We start from the raw sequence: 17659 nt of genomic DNA, 5'->3' as shown, positions 1-17659 counted from the left end.
GAGATACGCCGATTCACAAACGTACTTGCGCCCTTCGCTGTAATCTACGCTGTTTACGTAAGGCATAGGTCCGGCGTTAAGTTATTCCTAATAAAGCAGGTGTAAGTCATGTTAGGGTATGGACGTCGGAACAGCCGTCGTATTTTACGTAAGTCGTACGTGAATGGGGCTGGGCGTAGGTTACGTTTATGTCATACGCATTGAGCCGTCGTATCTTAGGGAGTATATGCGACGTGATTTTGAGCATGCGCGTGCATGCGCCGTTCGTTTGGCCCTTCATTTACATGGGGTCACTGTTAATTTAAATGTATCACGCCCACTACCTTCCTACTTTGAATTAGGCGGGCTTACGCCGGCCAATTTACGTTACGCTGGCGCAACGCAGAGAGCGAGTGCTTTGTGAATACTGCACTTGCCTCTCAGAGTTATGTCGGCGTAGCGCATATGAGATGTGCTACGCCGGCACAAAGATGCGCCGATCTACGTGAATCCGGCTATATTTGCTTATCACATGACTACTCAGTTTGACAAACTTAAAAAAAATCGAAACCATGCTATGCCAACTTTTGCAATATGCATTGCAATCAAAGATTGTTTAGCCCAAGGGTAGGCAACCCCCTGCATCCCAACTGTGGTGAAACCGCAAATCCCATCATGCCTCTGCCTCTGGAAGTCATAACTGTGGCTCTCAGGCTCATTGGATTTGTAGTTACCTATATTGCTTGTCAATATGTTCTTATACCTGGGTTACTCTGTTTTTTTTCAGCCAGCATTTTTTCCTTAATGTCTTGATTATGGGAAAAAGCATTGCAACAGTCTGTGATTAACTATGAATCAAGCTAATCTGATTCCTTCCAGGAAAAACATACTTATTTTTGAAGCATATGGATGTTCTCTCTGTTTAGAATTGTAGTATTCCCAACAACTACTCCTTGAATTCATGAAAGTCATGCTTCCCTGGAAAGGTTCAGATACGCCTATAATGCTCATTCATAGCAAATGGATTATCATTTTTATAACTGGTAATTTCAAACAAAAAGCTTTGGGGCAAAACATTTCTGAAAGTTAAAAAAAATGTTTTGGTAAAATGCAGGTAATAATTGATATGTTATTTTATTGATAATATATCTACACATTAACAAACCATTTACATGAGAAGGTTGTATTACAGTATATAAGCTCTGAACTGTGGTGTTTTGAGAGCATCTGCTACATTAAATTCTGTAATAAGTTTTAATAATCACTGATAATGGTGTAAATTATAACACATGCATTCAGAAAAATGGTGATGATCTGGTTCAGAATAAAGAAAAGTGGAGAAAATGGTTGAAACTTAATATGTGTAAATGCGCCTTATGCATTATTTTATATCCATTCTCAAGATATTTTCAAATCTCAATTTCCTATTTAAATGTGTACTTTTCTTACAACTGTTTCAGGAACACTATAAATTGCTAGATGTATACAGTACTGTATGTGCAATGACTTGGTATCTAGTGAATATCTGCTGGGCTGGCAACCATAGACTATATTTAGCTATTCATATGGTGGTCCTATAAGGCAAGAGATCGTTTTATGGCTCCTTTTTGGAAGTCAAGAATTCACTGCAGATACAGGGTGACACTGATCCTCTACAGACCAAAGATAATTCTACACATTTCAGTTGCTTGTTAATTGCATTTTACAGTGCATGGCTGTTACAGTTCAAAAATTAGGCAGAAATATTGAAAGCTTGACCCAGAAATAGATGATTGAAAATAGGATCAAAGTGCAAAAATGGGCTAAACTAAGGAATGTTGAATGTAAACACTGGTAAATGTGCTGAAGTAAGGGAAATGTTACTTTAGTAAATCTAGCCAATTGCAGCTTTTACTTTAAATCTTCACTTTTTTCACCTCAAGGTTATAAATGTTAGTTTCAGAAACAAATCTGCACTTTGCAAAAATAGACCTGGATAACATTACTGTAAAATTATAGTCTCTGGTATAGCACGGCTATCAATGGGTTGGATATATTTGCATGTTTAATTAAAAGTTGTGATCTTATATATTTGAGTATTTATAACCAACTGTTACACTTCTTTTAAGGTCAATATTTTTCATTTATTTGATGCTTATATGCTGGGCAATACTGTATGATTGTGAAATAGTAGTCAGCAATTTGCTGGCAAGACATTCCCAAAGGTCTGAGAATTCTCAACACTTCTCACTTCTTTGACACTCCATGTCTGTCTGTTCCTCATGAATTCACCCTTACCTGATAAATCTAACAAATTTACTTAGGGTCACATTTAACAGCTATTTATGCAGACTGACTGCCGAGTATAGCACCCTTGTGCAAATGTCACTGCAATATGTTTATTGTGACTATTTCACATCACTTTTATTTTTTTCTCCTAAGTAAACAAATGTAGTGAAACCACAAGTTATCAGCCTTACAATGCCAGTGTTATACCGGCCATACATGGATTGAAATTTAGCTGGTTCAGCAGAGCCTTGTTTACAACCAGTCTGTTGCTATAGCCAGCAACATTGATCATTGTTTTCTGATAGCAGGGAAGGCTCCCTGCTGTTAGGATACAATATCATAGGGGGAAGAATTCCCCCATCCACACATGAGAGAATCAGATCTGTGTGGATGGGGGAATCAGTTATTTTTTTTTGTTCAACTCGCTGGTTGAACAAAAAGATCACGGTATGGGTTGCCTTATGTCCTTTCAAGATACCTCACTATGAATGTACATGTAGCATCAGCTCAATAGTAAAAATTGCTTTTGAAGGCTCATGTACTCTGGAAGTGGTGATCAAGATCATTAGTTTAAAAGCTAAAATAATGTTTTGTATGTTTTAATGGTAAGAAAAACACTAAGTACTATTAGTATGTAATAAAGTCTCACTGTAATTAGTAATGTTAAATCCTACCTTTGAAATGAAAAATCATTTTTACCCAATTACATCAAATGTGTGCATGGGGGAATCAAGTAATTGTTTTGTTGTACTAATGACTAATGTATGGGCTGTTTTTGCTCAAAAAATATAACAACCTTTACTGTTTTGGTTTACATTTTTTGAGCTGTCCATCACTGTTTTTGAGGCTCTTAAGGTGTTTCTCAACCTATGTGTGCTAATTATGCAATAGTTATATTTAGGGCAATGGGCAAGGTTTTATTTCAATAAAGTGTAATACTTTTCCATGTGGTTGGACATCTGCATCAATAATACATTTGTGCAGATATCATACCTTATAAATGTTTTGCATGCTGACATTGATTTGTCAATCAAAATAATTTGACTTTCTAGTTGGCAACCTATCATCTCTATAGTTTTGTTACTTTGTGAATTTTGGCCAGAATGAAATGTAATACACGTTTTCCAATTCAAGAAGATTTTGCTTATACTAGCACTTCAAAAGAGCAAGTACATTTTTTACATTATTAATTCTGCAAGCAGAAGCCACAGTGCTTCTCAGAAGCATTAAATGCTTTTGTTGACGGCTTACAGTTTTATAAACTCTGAATGAGCTTATTGCCTTTTAACCATCATGAGTACTAAATAATAGAAAAACCTATGAGCCTTTGGATTGGAGAGCTGCCAACTACCTCCAAGAAGGAGGGAAAGAAAAGAACTGAATAGTTTAATTGTAGAGCAAATCATTTGTTTACAGATTAAGACCTAGTTGGTAGCCAACTGCTACAGACAAAGCAGTTAAAAAAGCACTGAGGTTCAGGAAATGAATGTCTGGCTATGGATTTTGTCACTGTTGTGTTTTTCTCCCTCCTTGTCCAAGAGAGGCACATTAATGAATTGTGAGGACACTACTTCTAAGCTTTCTGTGTCTCTTAAAATAACAAAGGTGTTGGGGGTAGGGAAATGTATTGGTTTGTTTATGCTGTCTGCTTGGAACCAGATAACCCAGGCTACTCTCAGCAATAGCACTTCAGTTATTGGCAGGGTGGCTTGTCTCTTTTGTTTAATTGTGTGAATTATAAAAAAAAGTGTGAAAGGAGAATGCTTTTGAATTTGAACACCATAGCCTCTCAATGTACAGAAACATTGTGTATTCAAACAGACATGGTTAAAGATAGCCAAGCAAAGTTATGCTATTTTGTTTTTCCTATTTTTTATTATAACTTTATACTTTATAACATATAATTACATGGCACATTCTTCCATGTATTTTTTCCCAGCTAAAGTCTTGTATTGTATATTTTCTAATGTTCCCAGAGACATCATTACTGATAATTTCATGTCCATAGGGAGCTCCCAACAGTGTTTTGAAAACCTGCCTAGATTGTTCTCGATCACCCCTGGGAAAATCAATTCTGGCAGTGTGTACTAGCATCTCTTATCTTCTTTCAAGTCTCCTCTCCATTCACATGAACAGGAAATTTCCAAATGTCCTTACTCTTGTTCTAGAAGCTGCTGGACAATACTGCCGCATGCAGGGAAGTCGTATAGATTTGTGGTGGCTATCCATGCTCATGCTAATTATTTGACCAACTAAGTTAAGTGGGGTATACACTATGAGAAAATCATAAGAAAAATTCTGTACCAGGAATAATAATTGCATTTTCCGTATAGTGTGTACACAACTTTCAACATCTGATTCAGACTTTCCAAATTCAATTTTTTAAATGGACAAACTGCAAATTTTTTCTAATACTGCGTACACACAATCGGTTTGTCTGATGAAAACGGTCCTATGGACCGTTTACATCAGACTCAACCGATTGTGTGTGGGCCCCATCGGTTATTTATCCATCGGTTAAAAAATTGGGAACTTGTTTTAAAATTATCGGATGGATAAAAAACCTATAGAAAAAAAACGATCGTCTGTAGGCACGTCCATCGGTTATAAATCCATGCATGCAATGTTTCTATGGCAACAACTGGCGGGCACAGTGTCTGTGTTTTGATGGGCACAGTAGCTGTGTTTTGATGGGCACAGTGGCTGTGTTTTGACGGGCACAGTGGCTGTGTTTTGACAGGCACAGTAGCTGTGTTTTGATGGGCACAGTGGCTGTGTTTTGATGGGCACAGTAGCTGGGTTTTGATGGGCACAGTGGCTGTGTTTGACGGGCACAGTGGCTGCGTTTGACAGGCACAGTGGCTGTGTTTTGACGGGCACAGTAGCTGTGTTTTGATGGACACAGTGGCTGTGTTTTGATGGGCACAGTAGCTGGGTTTTGATGGGTACAGTGGCTGTGTTTTGATGGGCATAGTAGCTGGGTTTTGATGGGCACAGTGGCTGTGTTTAATGGGCACAGTGGCTGCGTTTGACGGGCACAGTGGCTGTGTTTTGATTGGCACAGTGGCTGCATTTTGATTGGCACAGTGGCTGTGTTTTGAAGGGCACAGTGGCTGAGTTTTGATTGGCACAGTGGCTGTGTTTTGATGAGCACAGTAGCTGGGTTTTGACAGGCACAGTGGCTTTTTTTGACAGGCACAGTAGCTGCGTTTTGATGGGTACAGTGGCTGTGTTTTGATGGGCACAGTGGCTGCGTTTTGACGGGCACAGTGGCTGCGTTTTGATGGGCACAGTGGCTGCATTTTGACGGGCACAGTGGCTCCATTTTTATGGGCACAGAAGCTGTGTTTTGATGGGCACACAGTAGCTGGGTTTTGATGGGCACAGTAGCTGCATTTGACGGGCACAGTGGCTGTGTTTTGATTGGCACAGTGGCTGTGTTTTGATGGGCACAGTAGCTTGGTTTTGATGGGCACAGTAGCTGGGTTTTGATGGGCACAGTGGCTGTGTTTAATGGACACAGTGGCTGCGTTTGATGGGCACAGTGGCTGTGTTTTGAAGGGCACAGTGGCGGTGTTTTGATTGTCACAGTGGCTGTGTTTTGACAGGCACAGTGGCTGTGTTTTGACAGGCACAGTAACTGCATTTTGATGGGTACAGTGGCTGCGTTTTTATGGGCACAGTGGCTGTGTTTTGACGGGCACAGTGGCTGTGTTTTGACGGGCACAGTGGCTGCGTTTTGATGGGCACAGTAGCTGTGTTTTGATGGGCACACAGTAGTGGCTGTGTTTTGATGGACACAGTAGCTTGGTTTTGATGGGCACACAGTAGCTGGGTTTTGATGGGCACAGTAGCTGCGTTTGATGGGCACAGTGGCTGTGTTTTGATGGGCACAGTGGCTGCGTTTTGACCGGCACAGTGGCTGCGTTTTGATGGGCACAGTGGCTGTGTTTTGATGGGCACAGTGGCTGCGTTTTGACCGGCACAGTGGCTGCGTTTTGATGGGCACAGTGGCTGTGTTTGACGGGCACAGTGGATGCATTTGATGGGCACAGTGGCTGCGTTTTGATGGGCACAGTATCTGGGTTTTGATGGGCACACAGTAGCTGGGTTTTGATGGGCACACAGTAGCTGGGTTTTGATGGGGACACTAGCTGGGTTTTGATGGGCACAGTAGCTGTGTTTTGATGGGCACAGTGGCTGCGTTTGATGGCACATTGGCTGCGTTTTTATGGGCACAGTAGCTGGGTTTTGATGGGCACACAGTAGCTGGGTTTTGATGGGCACAATGGCTGCATTTAATGGCTCACAGTAAATAAATTACTTACAACAGGGTGAAGGGCAGCCAGGTCAGGTGCAGTCAGCAAGGCACTGCAGGCAGATGGCAGACCAGCCAGAGGCAGGCTCAATCAGGTGGCAGGTGTGAAATTCTCTGCTCGCTCCCCTCCCTCTTAGCCACGCTGTCTGAAGATAGCAGAGGTGGGTGGAGCCAAGCTAAATCTCCAGCCGCAGAGGCGGTGCGCTGTGGATGCTGAGGCGGCCACGGCCTTAGGCACAGGTTGTTAGGAGCCCGAGTCTAGCAACAGTAGCTTTGGCGGCTCGGCACCCCTTCTCTGCGGCAGCTAACAGCACTGGGGTGCGGGGCACCCACTACACCCCGTATAGAATCAGCCCTGATGTCATCTGAACATGACTGAATAATTTAAGTGAATAATTATTCACAAATTTTGTATAAAGATTCTCAACTCAGTCAGCTGCATTGCTTGTCTTTTGTCTGCCTAAAAAGGCTGGAACTCTGATAAATTACATTACATACTGGTACATGGTTAGATCTTCTTTTCTTTTTTTTTCTATGGGGAAAGGGAAGGGCTGGCATCCATTGCACTGTGGTATTTAGAGATTTAAATGAGCTGATAGTGTTTGTTATCACTTTGTAAATAATCCATGCACAGCTAGATTCTCACCCAAACTTTGCAGCTAGTGATTAAATTGGACTGTGTATAGCTCCTAAGGATGACTATACTATTGTTTGAAATAAAAATTCTAATTCAATAAAACCTGTCAATGTTGATGAATTTTAGTATCATTTGAGAATATTGGGCCATTTCTGAATTGAAGGACTGATCAGTGGTGGTGCGTCCATAGTGGGCGCAGGAGCGCCGCCCCTTTCTCCCCTGCACCCGTCACTCAAGTCAACAATACATAGATTCATGCAGTAGCAACATCTGATGTCATGGCGCAGTGGCGACAATTGATGGGCACAGTGGCGACAATTGATGGGCACAGTGGCGACAATTGATGGGCACAGTGGCAACAATTGATTGCATGGCACATTGGCGACAATTGATGGGCACAGTGGCGACAATTGATGGCATGGCACAGTGGCGACAATTGATGGACACAGTGGCGATAATTGATGGCATGGCACAGTGGTGACAATTTATTGACACATTTGCGACAATTGATGGCACAGTGGCTGCGTTTGATAGCATGGCACATTGGTGACAATTGATGGGCACAGTGGCTGCGTTTGATGGCACAGTGGCGACAATTTATGGCACGGTTGTGACCATTGATGGGAACAGTGGCTGCATTTGATGGGCACAGTGGCGGCAATTGATGGGCACAGTAGCTGCGTTCGATGGGCACAGTGAGGCTGCAATTGATGATTTTTTTTTCGTTTGTTTGCGCCCCCCCCAAAAAATTTTGAGCACCAGCCGCCACTGGGACTGAAAATAATGTGCTTGTGAGGAGGCTTGATCCTTTATTTTAAATGGAAAGCCAAGGTGCAAAAGTACTGCATGTATGCTGCTGTTGAGAGGGTCCAGGCTTTTGGGCCAAAAGTGTGGACTTTTATATCTAACCCCCTTTTTTTTGTTACTCAATTTAATTGGAAAAGACTAGGGAAAGATCTCAAGGAGTGGGTTGCATCTTGGGAGTTAATCTTTCTTCTTATTTCAGACCTTCTTTGTTCAGACATGCTGAGAGAAGTAGTGACAACATGGGACCGAAATGTTCATGTGTACAAATATGTGGTTCATTTCAAATTTAAAATGGTTGCTAACCTATATACTGTATTTATTGGCATATAACACTCACTTTTTTACCCTTTTTTACAGGGTAAACTGTACCTGCGTGTTATACTCAGGGGGCTGTGGAACGTTTTTTTCCTGAAACTTCCCTTTTAAAGTTGGGGTGCGTATTATACACCTGTGCGTGTTATACGCCGATAAATACTGTAATCATTTTGCATACTAATAATGATTAAAATAGATCTTTAACACCTTCAGATCCACGCTACAGACAAATGATGAGTCACTGAGACTCAGGTGATCACAGATCAGAGAAAGGGGCTGATCCCATTCCCTTACCATGTGATCAGATGTTAGTCAATGACAAACAGAAGCTTGTAAACTTTTTTTTCTTCTCATGCTGACAGCAATCGCCGGCTTCTGTGCAAGGGACATCAGTCCCAAAGAGGAAGAGGCACATCCGCCTCATCTGTGCCAAGCAGTACCACCTGCCAGTGCTCACAGTGCCACAAATCAGTGTCCACCAGTGCAAAACAGTGCCACCTATCAGTGCCCACCAGTGGTGCCAATCAGTGCCTGATCAGTACCACCAAGCAGTGCTGCCTGTCAGTGTCACCTACCAGTGCCGATCAGTGCCCATCATTGCCACACATCAGTGCTCATCACTGCCACCCATCAGTGCCCATCACTGCCAGTTATCAGTGCCACCTATCAGTGCCACTTTTCAGTGCCCACAAGTGCCATCTATCAATGCCCTTCAGTGCCACCTCTAAGTGTCACCTTTTAGTGCCCACCAGTGCTGCCTAACAGTGCCCACCAGTGCCGCCTTATCAGTGTCCATCAATGCAGCCTATCGGTGCCCATCAATGCAGCCCATCGATGCCCATCAGTGAAGCCCAACAGTGCTCATCAGTGCAGCCTATCGGTGCCCATCAGTACAATTTTATAACAAAAACAATGTATTTGTATTTTTTTTTATTCGGTTTAAAAAAAATAAAAAAAATAACAAAGAATAAAAAACGCAGAGGTGATCACATACCACCAAAAGAAAGCTATATTTTTGGGAATAAAATTCAAAAAATGTCATTTGTGTACAGTGTTGTATGACTGGGCAATTGTCATTCAAAGTGTGAGAGTGCTGAGAGCTGAAAATAGGTCTGGGCAGGAGGGGGGTTTAAGTGAGTTAAGTGGTTAAGGCAACTGGGCTCTTTTATGATCAATCACTATTTTGCATCTTGGTTTTGTGGCCAAGTGTTGAGTGATCAGACTTTTTACATTTTCTCTAATGTCTGTAAAAGCTGTTTCAGCAGTATTGGCAGATCCTCACTTAACAAGTCATGCCAGTCCTGTTCTGGACCCAATGTATCTGAAAACAGAAAATAATGTCTTGGTTCAGTGGCTGGAATGCAATGGCTCATCCCTATTCTTATTAATATTCTGTATGATGCAAGCTTGTGAAACAGAGGATTGGATGCTAATCTCCATGATCTCAAGGGCTTTTGGCAGTCGCCCATAATTGATGTGTTCACGTAGCTGTTTTCTGACTACTCATAATTAGACAGTGGTGTTATCCTACAGCTAAATCAGTGTGGCTTATAAATCATACTTGATGAACTGCAGTCTTTTGCTTTCCACGGTGTATCTGTTTCTTCTTTTAATACAAGAAAGAATATATACATATATGAGGAGTAAAATAATTGAAAGAGGCAGTTCATAATGTCTTCACCTTGGATCACTTCCATGTTTATCCTCTTCAGGAAACCAATATGATTTGCTATATGTTTTCTTCTAACAGCTTGTAAAATAAAATAAATTAGCATATCCCTTGACAAATATGTAGCTTAGAAACAGTTTGTTCCACATGCCTTTTGAAACCATAATTCCTTCATTGGCTTATAATGTTTCTGCCATTTAATTACTCCTAAAATGTGTTTTATTTTATACCTTTTGTTTTCTTTTAATTAATTGTGTTTAAACATCTTTGCTGAATAAGGCTTCAAAAATATATTTTTTATTTTTAGAACTACTGTATACTAAAGATTTTGCAAGGTTATTCTATATAACTAATTCTAGATTGTTTTAAGGATATTATGTTTTAACCTTGACGTGTTCTGTTGTACACATGCATCTGGTGGACATCAGATTACATTTTAATTTACCAATGTTTTCTATGTTTAGTTTTTGATAACCTTACAATACTTTTCCTTAAGGTACCTATTAAATTATTTATGGAAGATGCAGATGACAAACAAATTTGTCATAAACCTATGCGCCTGTATTGGTCAGTGGTGCATGTTAATGTCTCAAAGAATAAGCTAAAGCTGGCCATACACAAATTTTGAGCTGTGGGTGGCCTATCAGCACCACTCATTTCAATTAACTGCAGACCATCAGATGCAGTCACTATATGATCATTCAGACTGCTGTAGGCATTTCAGCTTCTGAATTCAATAATCAGCAGACAAGGAGAGATTCTTATCAAACAAAACCAAAGAAAATTCCCAGCTCAACTTACCAACCAGCCTGCAACTCACTGAATTATTATGTCTGAAGCCTCGTACACACACTCGGTTTACTTGGCAAGAACCAGCAAGAAAACTGCTGGCAGAGTTTTTTTGCCGTGTAAACCATGCGTGTGTACAAGGCTTTCAGGTTTCTCGTTAAGAAAACTGCCTAAAATCTTGACAAGAAAAATAGAGAACCTGCTCTCTATTTTCTCGTTGTGATTCTCGGCAGTGTTTTCCCTTTCCCTTCTGCGCATGCTCGAAATTACTTTGACGCATGCGCGGTAGCTTCCTAGGCATAGGTAGGGTGCAGCAAGATGGCGGCGACGGCATCGAATGTGACGAGTGCATGCTCATCATACGTGATGACATCACTGTGTTCTTGCCATTCAAAATAACCGCGGTTCTTTTAAATGGAGTGTCTGTACACTCGGGTGGCAAGAGATTCTTGCTAAGAATCTCATCAGGAAAAATTACAGTTTTTTCCTGACAAGATTCTGGTCCGTGAGTACAAGGCTTAACAGTTTGTGTTTAAAAAAACAAGTGTTTAGTTTGCACACATTTACAAATACATGCCCACTCCACGGCACCCCAGTATTATCTGCAATCCCAAATTTTTGAGAGCCTCCATATCAGGAGCACATTAATAATGAATAGATAGAGGGCAATTAAGCCTGGAGGGAAGCCTGGAGGGAACCCACCCCTCCTTAAAGGCACAGGGGCACACTGGACACCCAGCATATAGCACTATGGGAGCAAAGGTGTACAGTGCGTCCCCTCACCAGTAGCCACTGCCCCCACTTATAACTGGCCTTTGCAGCAAGGAGCACATGGAAGGGCGACACATGTCACACAAAACCAAAGAAAATTCCCAGGAGAGATTCTTAAACGGTGTGAATGGAAAAATAGATTAGAATCTATGCACACAGGGCTAGCATTAGTAACGATTTTACCAATTTCTCCAATGTTTAACTAGAAAAATCTCACCCACTGATTGGTTGTTCACCACAATCAGTCAGCCAGGATTGTGTAAGCAAAAGAGCATGTTTAGCATACTGACGAGTGCACATTTATTCTATACTTTAGCAGCTCTCTGGATATTACACAAATGTTATCTCTTTTAAGCAGCTGTTGAAGCTTTTCACTTCAGCAAGTATGCTTCTCTCAAGATAGATGGTTCATCTCAAATGCTGTTCTAACATGTGTGTTATTTTTTAATGTATTTTGTGAATGTTGACTGTAGCTTTTTTCATGTAAAGCAGTTACTATATTTCTTGGAGGAACTGTAACATTACAGGAGAAATCATTATTTATTAGGCAATTTGGCTTCCATGATCTTTCGGAAAATAGTAAGTGTGGAGCAGTGTAATATTTTTTCACACTTAACATTTATAAAGTAAGGTGCATTCACTCCTGAGCAGCAAATGCCACCAACTTGGTACCTGTTTGAATCATTAAACCCTTTTTAGAAAACACACCTTCTCATTTCCATGGGAGGTCAGAGTGTGTGCTGAAAGTAAGACAGTACAACATATCCTAGTACCTCATTATTTCCAGCCTACAGCAATAGACTGGGAGGGCAGGAAACACATTTCCAGTAAAAGAAACATTTATTTTATGCATTTTGATGCAAAAATTATTTAAGACATATAGGGGTAGATCCACTGATACGCCGGCATAATTTCAAAATTCCCGCGTTGTATCTTTGTTTTGAATCCTCAAAACAAGATACAACGGCATCTCGGCTAGATCCGATAAGCGTACGTCTTCGTACGCCGTCGGATCTAAGATGCAATTTTTCGGCATCCACTAGGTGGCGTTCCCGTCGTAATCCGCGTCGAGTATGCAAATTAGCTATTTCCGACGATCCACGAACGTACGACCGGCTGTCGCATTTTTTTACGTCGTTTCCGTTCGGCTTTTTCCGGTGTATAGTTAAAGCTGCTATATGGTGGCGTACTCAATGTTAAGTATGGCCGTCATTCCCGCGTATAATTTTGAAAATTTGACGTCGTTTGCGTAAGTCGTCCGTGAATGGGGCTGGACGCCATTTACGTTCACGTCGAAAACAATGACGTCCTTGCGACGTCATTTGGAGCAATGCACCCTGGGAGTTTTTACGGATGGCGCATGCGCAGTTCGTTCGGCGCGGGGATGTGCTTCATTTAAATGAAACACGCCCCCTACCCGCCAAATTTGAATTCCGCGCCCTTATGCCGCGAGAGATATGCTACGCCACCGTAACTTATGGCGCAAATTCGTTGAGGATTCAAAGAAAAGCAAAGTAAGTTACAGCGGCGTAGCGTATCTTACATACACTGTGCCCTGTGCCGATGTATGTGGATCTGCCCCATAACCTATAAATGTACAGGACTGTAGATAATTAGGAAATAAACTGGCTTTAACACATATTAGATAAGATATTTAGGAGTGGGAAACATCCGAATCGTTCTGCTTAGTTCCTGTTGAGACACGCTATCAGCAATGCGGCAGTGCACAGTATCATTTAGTGGGCAAACCTGCAGCCCTAAAAGGAAAAATAAATAACAATGTTAACAGTGTGCTGTATAACAATGTTATGTAACATTGTTATGTTATAACATTGGTGTGTAGCACTGGTTAGCATGATGCAAAGCCAAAATGGGTAAGAAGCAGATATGGCCTAATCAGTGAAATATATTAGCTGTACATAAAATTAGGAGAGCTAAGCTTTTTTACATTATTTAAAAAAAAAAAAAAAAGAAGCTATACGTTTCTAAGACTTCTTCACTTGTATGGGATAAGATTGATAGGGAAATTTGTGCAAGATCATTTCACCCACCAAAACATTTTAGGTGAAGTATCTATTCATTTCTGCTCTGATCACCCAGTTGTGCATGCTCAAGACTATGTAGAGAGGGTGGAGAAGAAACGTTGAGCCTGGAAATCAGCCTGATTAAGTTACAATTATTCTATCTTTGAATCAAATTATCTGTGACATTGTGATGTATATTTTTTCCTTTGTACTGTAAGTTGTTTTTATGCTTAATATTGGGTATTTGCTATCTATCAGTAGGTTGTTTTTTTGTTAGCTCTTGCCATCTGTCGACAAACTCACTTTTGAGATTCTGTACATGGAATGTTTTGCCCCAGTAGTTTTTATTTTTAAATCTGTGCCAGAAAAGTGACAGCTGAAATCAATATGATTGGTTGCAAAGGGTAACACATCTGTTTTTCCTACAAAACGTAAACTAATTTCACCAAGAGGAGAAGGCTATGCCTCATACCTTAACATTTTTTTCATCTGCTCAACAAACATAGTTATTTGTAATGTATTAACGTTACATTAAAATACATTTTATACTGAAAAACATATCTTTTTTTTGTCAGGTTGATCCCTTGTTTACAGTGCCTGCCCCTCCACCGCCAGTTTCCAGCAGCATCTCACCTCAGATTCTGCCATCTTACTTTTCACCATCTTCAACCATTGCTGCACCAGTGGAGCAGCTATTAGTACGGACACGATCAGTTGGTGTAAATACATGTGATGTAGGAGTAGTAACAGAACCAGACTGCCTTGGGCCTTGTGAACCAGGAACCAGTGTTAACTTGGAAGGAATTGTCTGGCATGAAACTGAAGAAGGTATGTGTTTAATATTTTCATGCTTGCAAATGTTTATATTTTAAATGTCCCTGATGATTTATTTTGCTCAGACTTTAATCTCTACAAATAATTCCCATTGTTGCATTCTGTAGTTATAAATGACATAATTAATTTATACAGAAATATTCTGTGTCCATTCAGACATAATTAAAATTTTGTACAATTCTGTTACCTGTGTTGAGCAAAAGCTGTCTTGCTGATGTTGATTATTACATTGCTTACCTTATTTCATAGATACTGAAATGGTCCCAAGCCATTTGTTTATGTTATGTAATCTTGTGTTTTTTAATCACTAATGTATTGTGAGTAGCTTACCCCCTTTGATGGTGGCTAGGTGTTTTTTGTAATGATTCAATTTATTATCATTTCCAGTACTGAAATCATTGAATTACTTTTATGACACATTTAATACTGGCTATCTACAATAGGTTTCTAAAAAAAGATTAATTTATTTGAAATTAGACTGGGTTACATTGATACCGGGGTGTTCTTTTTGATTTTTTTGCTTAGAAAGTCTGTTGGTATGTGTTGTTTTTTGTATAAAAATGTGTTATGAAGGCAAGTGATTTAACAAATATAAAAAACAAATGTTGGAAGCTAGTATACAGTGTATGTACATATGTACTGAATGTATACTGTATGTGTGTATTTAGCTGTTTGCCTTGAGTTTCCTTCATTTATAAAATGCTTTGAAGCAAGCAAATTACTTTTTTATTACATGGGTCACCGGGACCCAAGATTGAATTGATTGCACAATATAGCATGTGATAGGTGTTGTCTACCTAGCAACGTTCCTGCTTTTTAAAAGGCTGCAATAGTTTGTGGGAGAGTAGCGGTATACTCAGTCATATTAAAAGCGTGGTTAAAACTGATCTGTATAAAGGAACCTTATTTATTTTTGAAATTCTGAATTATTTAAATATTACTGATCCTTGGGGTTCTTTTCAGAATGTATATTCCACTATGTTCCCCTTTCTTTTAAGCATGTGCACTTGACTTGCTGCTATGGCACAGGCATTAATAAAAACTGTAGCTTTAACCTTTCTGCTCACTAGCCAGTGCTGAGATAAGCAATAGTTTACTATAGAGAAGAAAAAGCAGGTTAGCTTTTGGAGGAGTTGTTCCAGTTGAATAAACTAAACTTCTGACCTTCACTGAATTAAAGAGTGCTTCTTGTGCGCTGGACCATTTCTATTTACAGATGTGCCAGCAGCAAATACTCTTGTGCTTTGTAGTCTGCAATGGAATAATGTTAAAACATCTGAGACAGCAGAAGAATTCCCATGTTGCTGCAATTAAAGCACTTCACTTAGCATTGGGATCAAGCCAGAATTATTCCTGGTACTTTTACTAGTTTGGGGCAGGGACACTTAACCTAGTGGTTAGGATGTATTTTCCAAGCCTTTTAGGGTGGCTATAGCAAAAAACAAATGGCTATTTTCTTTCACAACATACAATTTTTATTTTCGATAAATTTCCCATTTTAAATTTTTGCAATGGGAAGTCAAAACAGCTTCATATTCAAACATAGATTATAATGTCCTGTATTCTTTGTGATATCATTTATACTAGTGACCAATTATATTAGGCCATTAAAAGCCATTATATGTTTTCTAATATTTCATCTATGCACATTCATTCAGAATGCTGTCTGATGAGAATATAATTATTGCTGTCCTATCTAGAGAGGAAACATGTGATTCTGTGTAATAGATTAATTAATACAGGGAGTTAAGCAAGCCATAAATGATAAAATGTTATTTCTGCAACTACGTGTTGATGGGGAATTATTCCTGCAGCACTATTGTGTTTTGGCAGCGGAGTACCTTCCCTGCGGGCAGAACCCAATGAGTACTGCTGACAGCTATAGATAAAAAAATCCAGAAGGCTGGTAGAACAGAAGTCCATTAATGTCGATCCATTAATGGATGGTTTTAGTTTACAAGTTTCAGGCTCCTAAAAATAAACAAACTGTTCGTTATAGAGTCCTCAAGATCTGGAGAAACTGACACAATGAGACTTTTCATGTCTGAATATTTAAATATCCATTTACCAGAATGATTCACACAATTTAGTGTTTGCTAGGCTTCAATTTGTAAATAAACAGTAAGCCGCTTAGCACAGAGCATTTCCCATTAATTTATTGTCCAGTGCAGCTGAGGCTGCAGAGAAAGGCATGTGTGTTTGAGCTTTGAGGTGCACACCCTAATGCAATAGTTTGTGCACACCTATGCAGCAGGGTATTTAAAGAAATCAGATGTGCAAATATAAAACGTGAAATTAAACCTTTGCAAAAATCTAAAACCAGAAGGGAAAATAACTTTTCCTGAAAGGGCTTGTAATCTATCTGAAAATGGTTAGATCTAATAGGTAAGGAAGATGATCATTGGAATAAAGGGGAATATGGATGAGCAGTTTTGTAGATATGCATTGGAAAGTGATTTTTAAATATTATAAGGTGGTGGCGGGAGTAGCGGGTTAGATAAGATACCTAATGGCAGCAGTTGAGAGAAATCTTATAGATGTGCATGGGATGAGGTTATAAATAGAGTAGACATTAGAAGATCAATAGAGGAACAGAAAGGGCAGTTTGGGAAGTGCACATGGACGAGGTCAAAGATATAGGCGGTCTATGAGTTGTTAAGTGTTTTGGGTGTAAAACACTTAATGTTCAGATGTTTACTATCTGGTTCAGCAACACTGGCAAAAAAAGGTAGGATATGATTAGAGATTTATGTGATCTACCTAATTTTCAGGGAATTACTAATTATTGTGCACGTATCTGCTCATGTAAGGGATTTAATAGGAAACACTGATGTCTATACTAAATAGTTAATGTTTTTAAAATGTTGCAGAATGAAATAGGGGAACATGATCATTGCTTTGTAATATACAGTACTTCCTCTAATGGCTATCTTTCCAGTCGACAAAGATCAATGACACCATTTTCAAGCTCCTTCTGTACTGTGTTTACCATACGAGAAGAAAGTTTCAATCACTTCCCAGCCCACCACAATCTATTTAAATGCTCTCAGCTTTTTGCTGCAAAGAATGATTATAGGGATCTAAGTAGAACTGGTTGTTAAATGACAAATAAGTTGTTGCTGTGTCAAACTGTAGCTAGTTGTTTCAGACATCTCTGTAATTCAAGTGACTTGCTATTGCCCTTCAGGGCTTTCTTCTAGAAAATGAGACATTCATGCTACTCAGAAGTAAAAAGCAAATGTCTAAAT

The 17659-nt window shown here is 39.8% G+C and overlaps 1 protein-coding gene across 3 annotated transcripts in view; it reads left to right on the top strand.

The window, feature by feature from the left end:
* Positions 1–17659, top strand: part of ZNF608 (zinc finger protein 608) — a 103099-nt gene that overhangs the window by 28082 nt on the left and 57358 nt on the right. For all 3 annotated transcript variants that reach the window (XM_040344502.1, XM_040344519.1, XM_040344510.1), the window contains exon 3: positions 14153–14405. In XM_040344502.1, coding sequence (XP_040200436.1) covers positions 14153–14405 — 253 coding nt within the window. The remainder of the gene's footprint in view (positions 1–14152; positions 14406–17659) is intronic.

This window comes from Rana temporaria, chromosome 1 (assembly GCF_905171775.1).
Source record: "Rana temporaria chromosome 1, aRanTem1.1, whole genome shotgun sequence".
Classification (NCBI taxonomy): Eukaryota; Metazoa; Chordata; class Amphibia; order Anura; family Ranidae; genus Rana; species Rana temporaria.
This window is presented reverse-complemented; position numbering and strand designations above follow the sequence as displayed.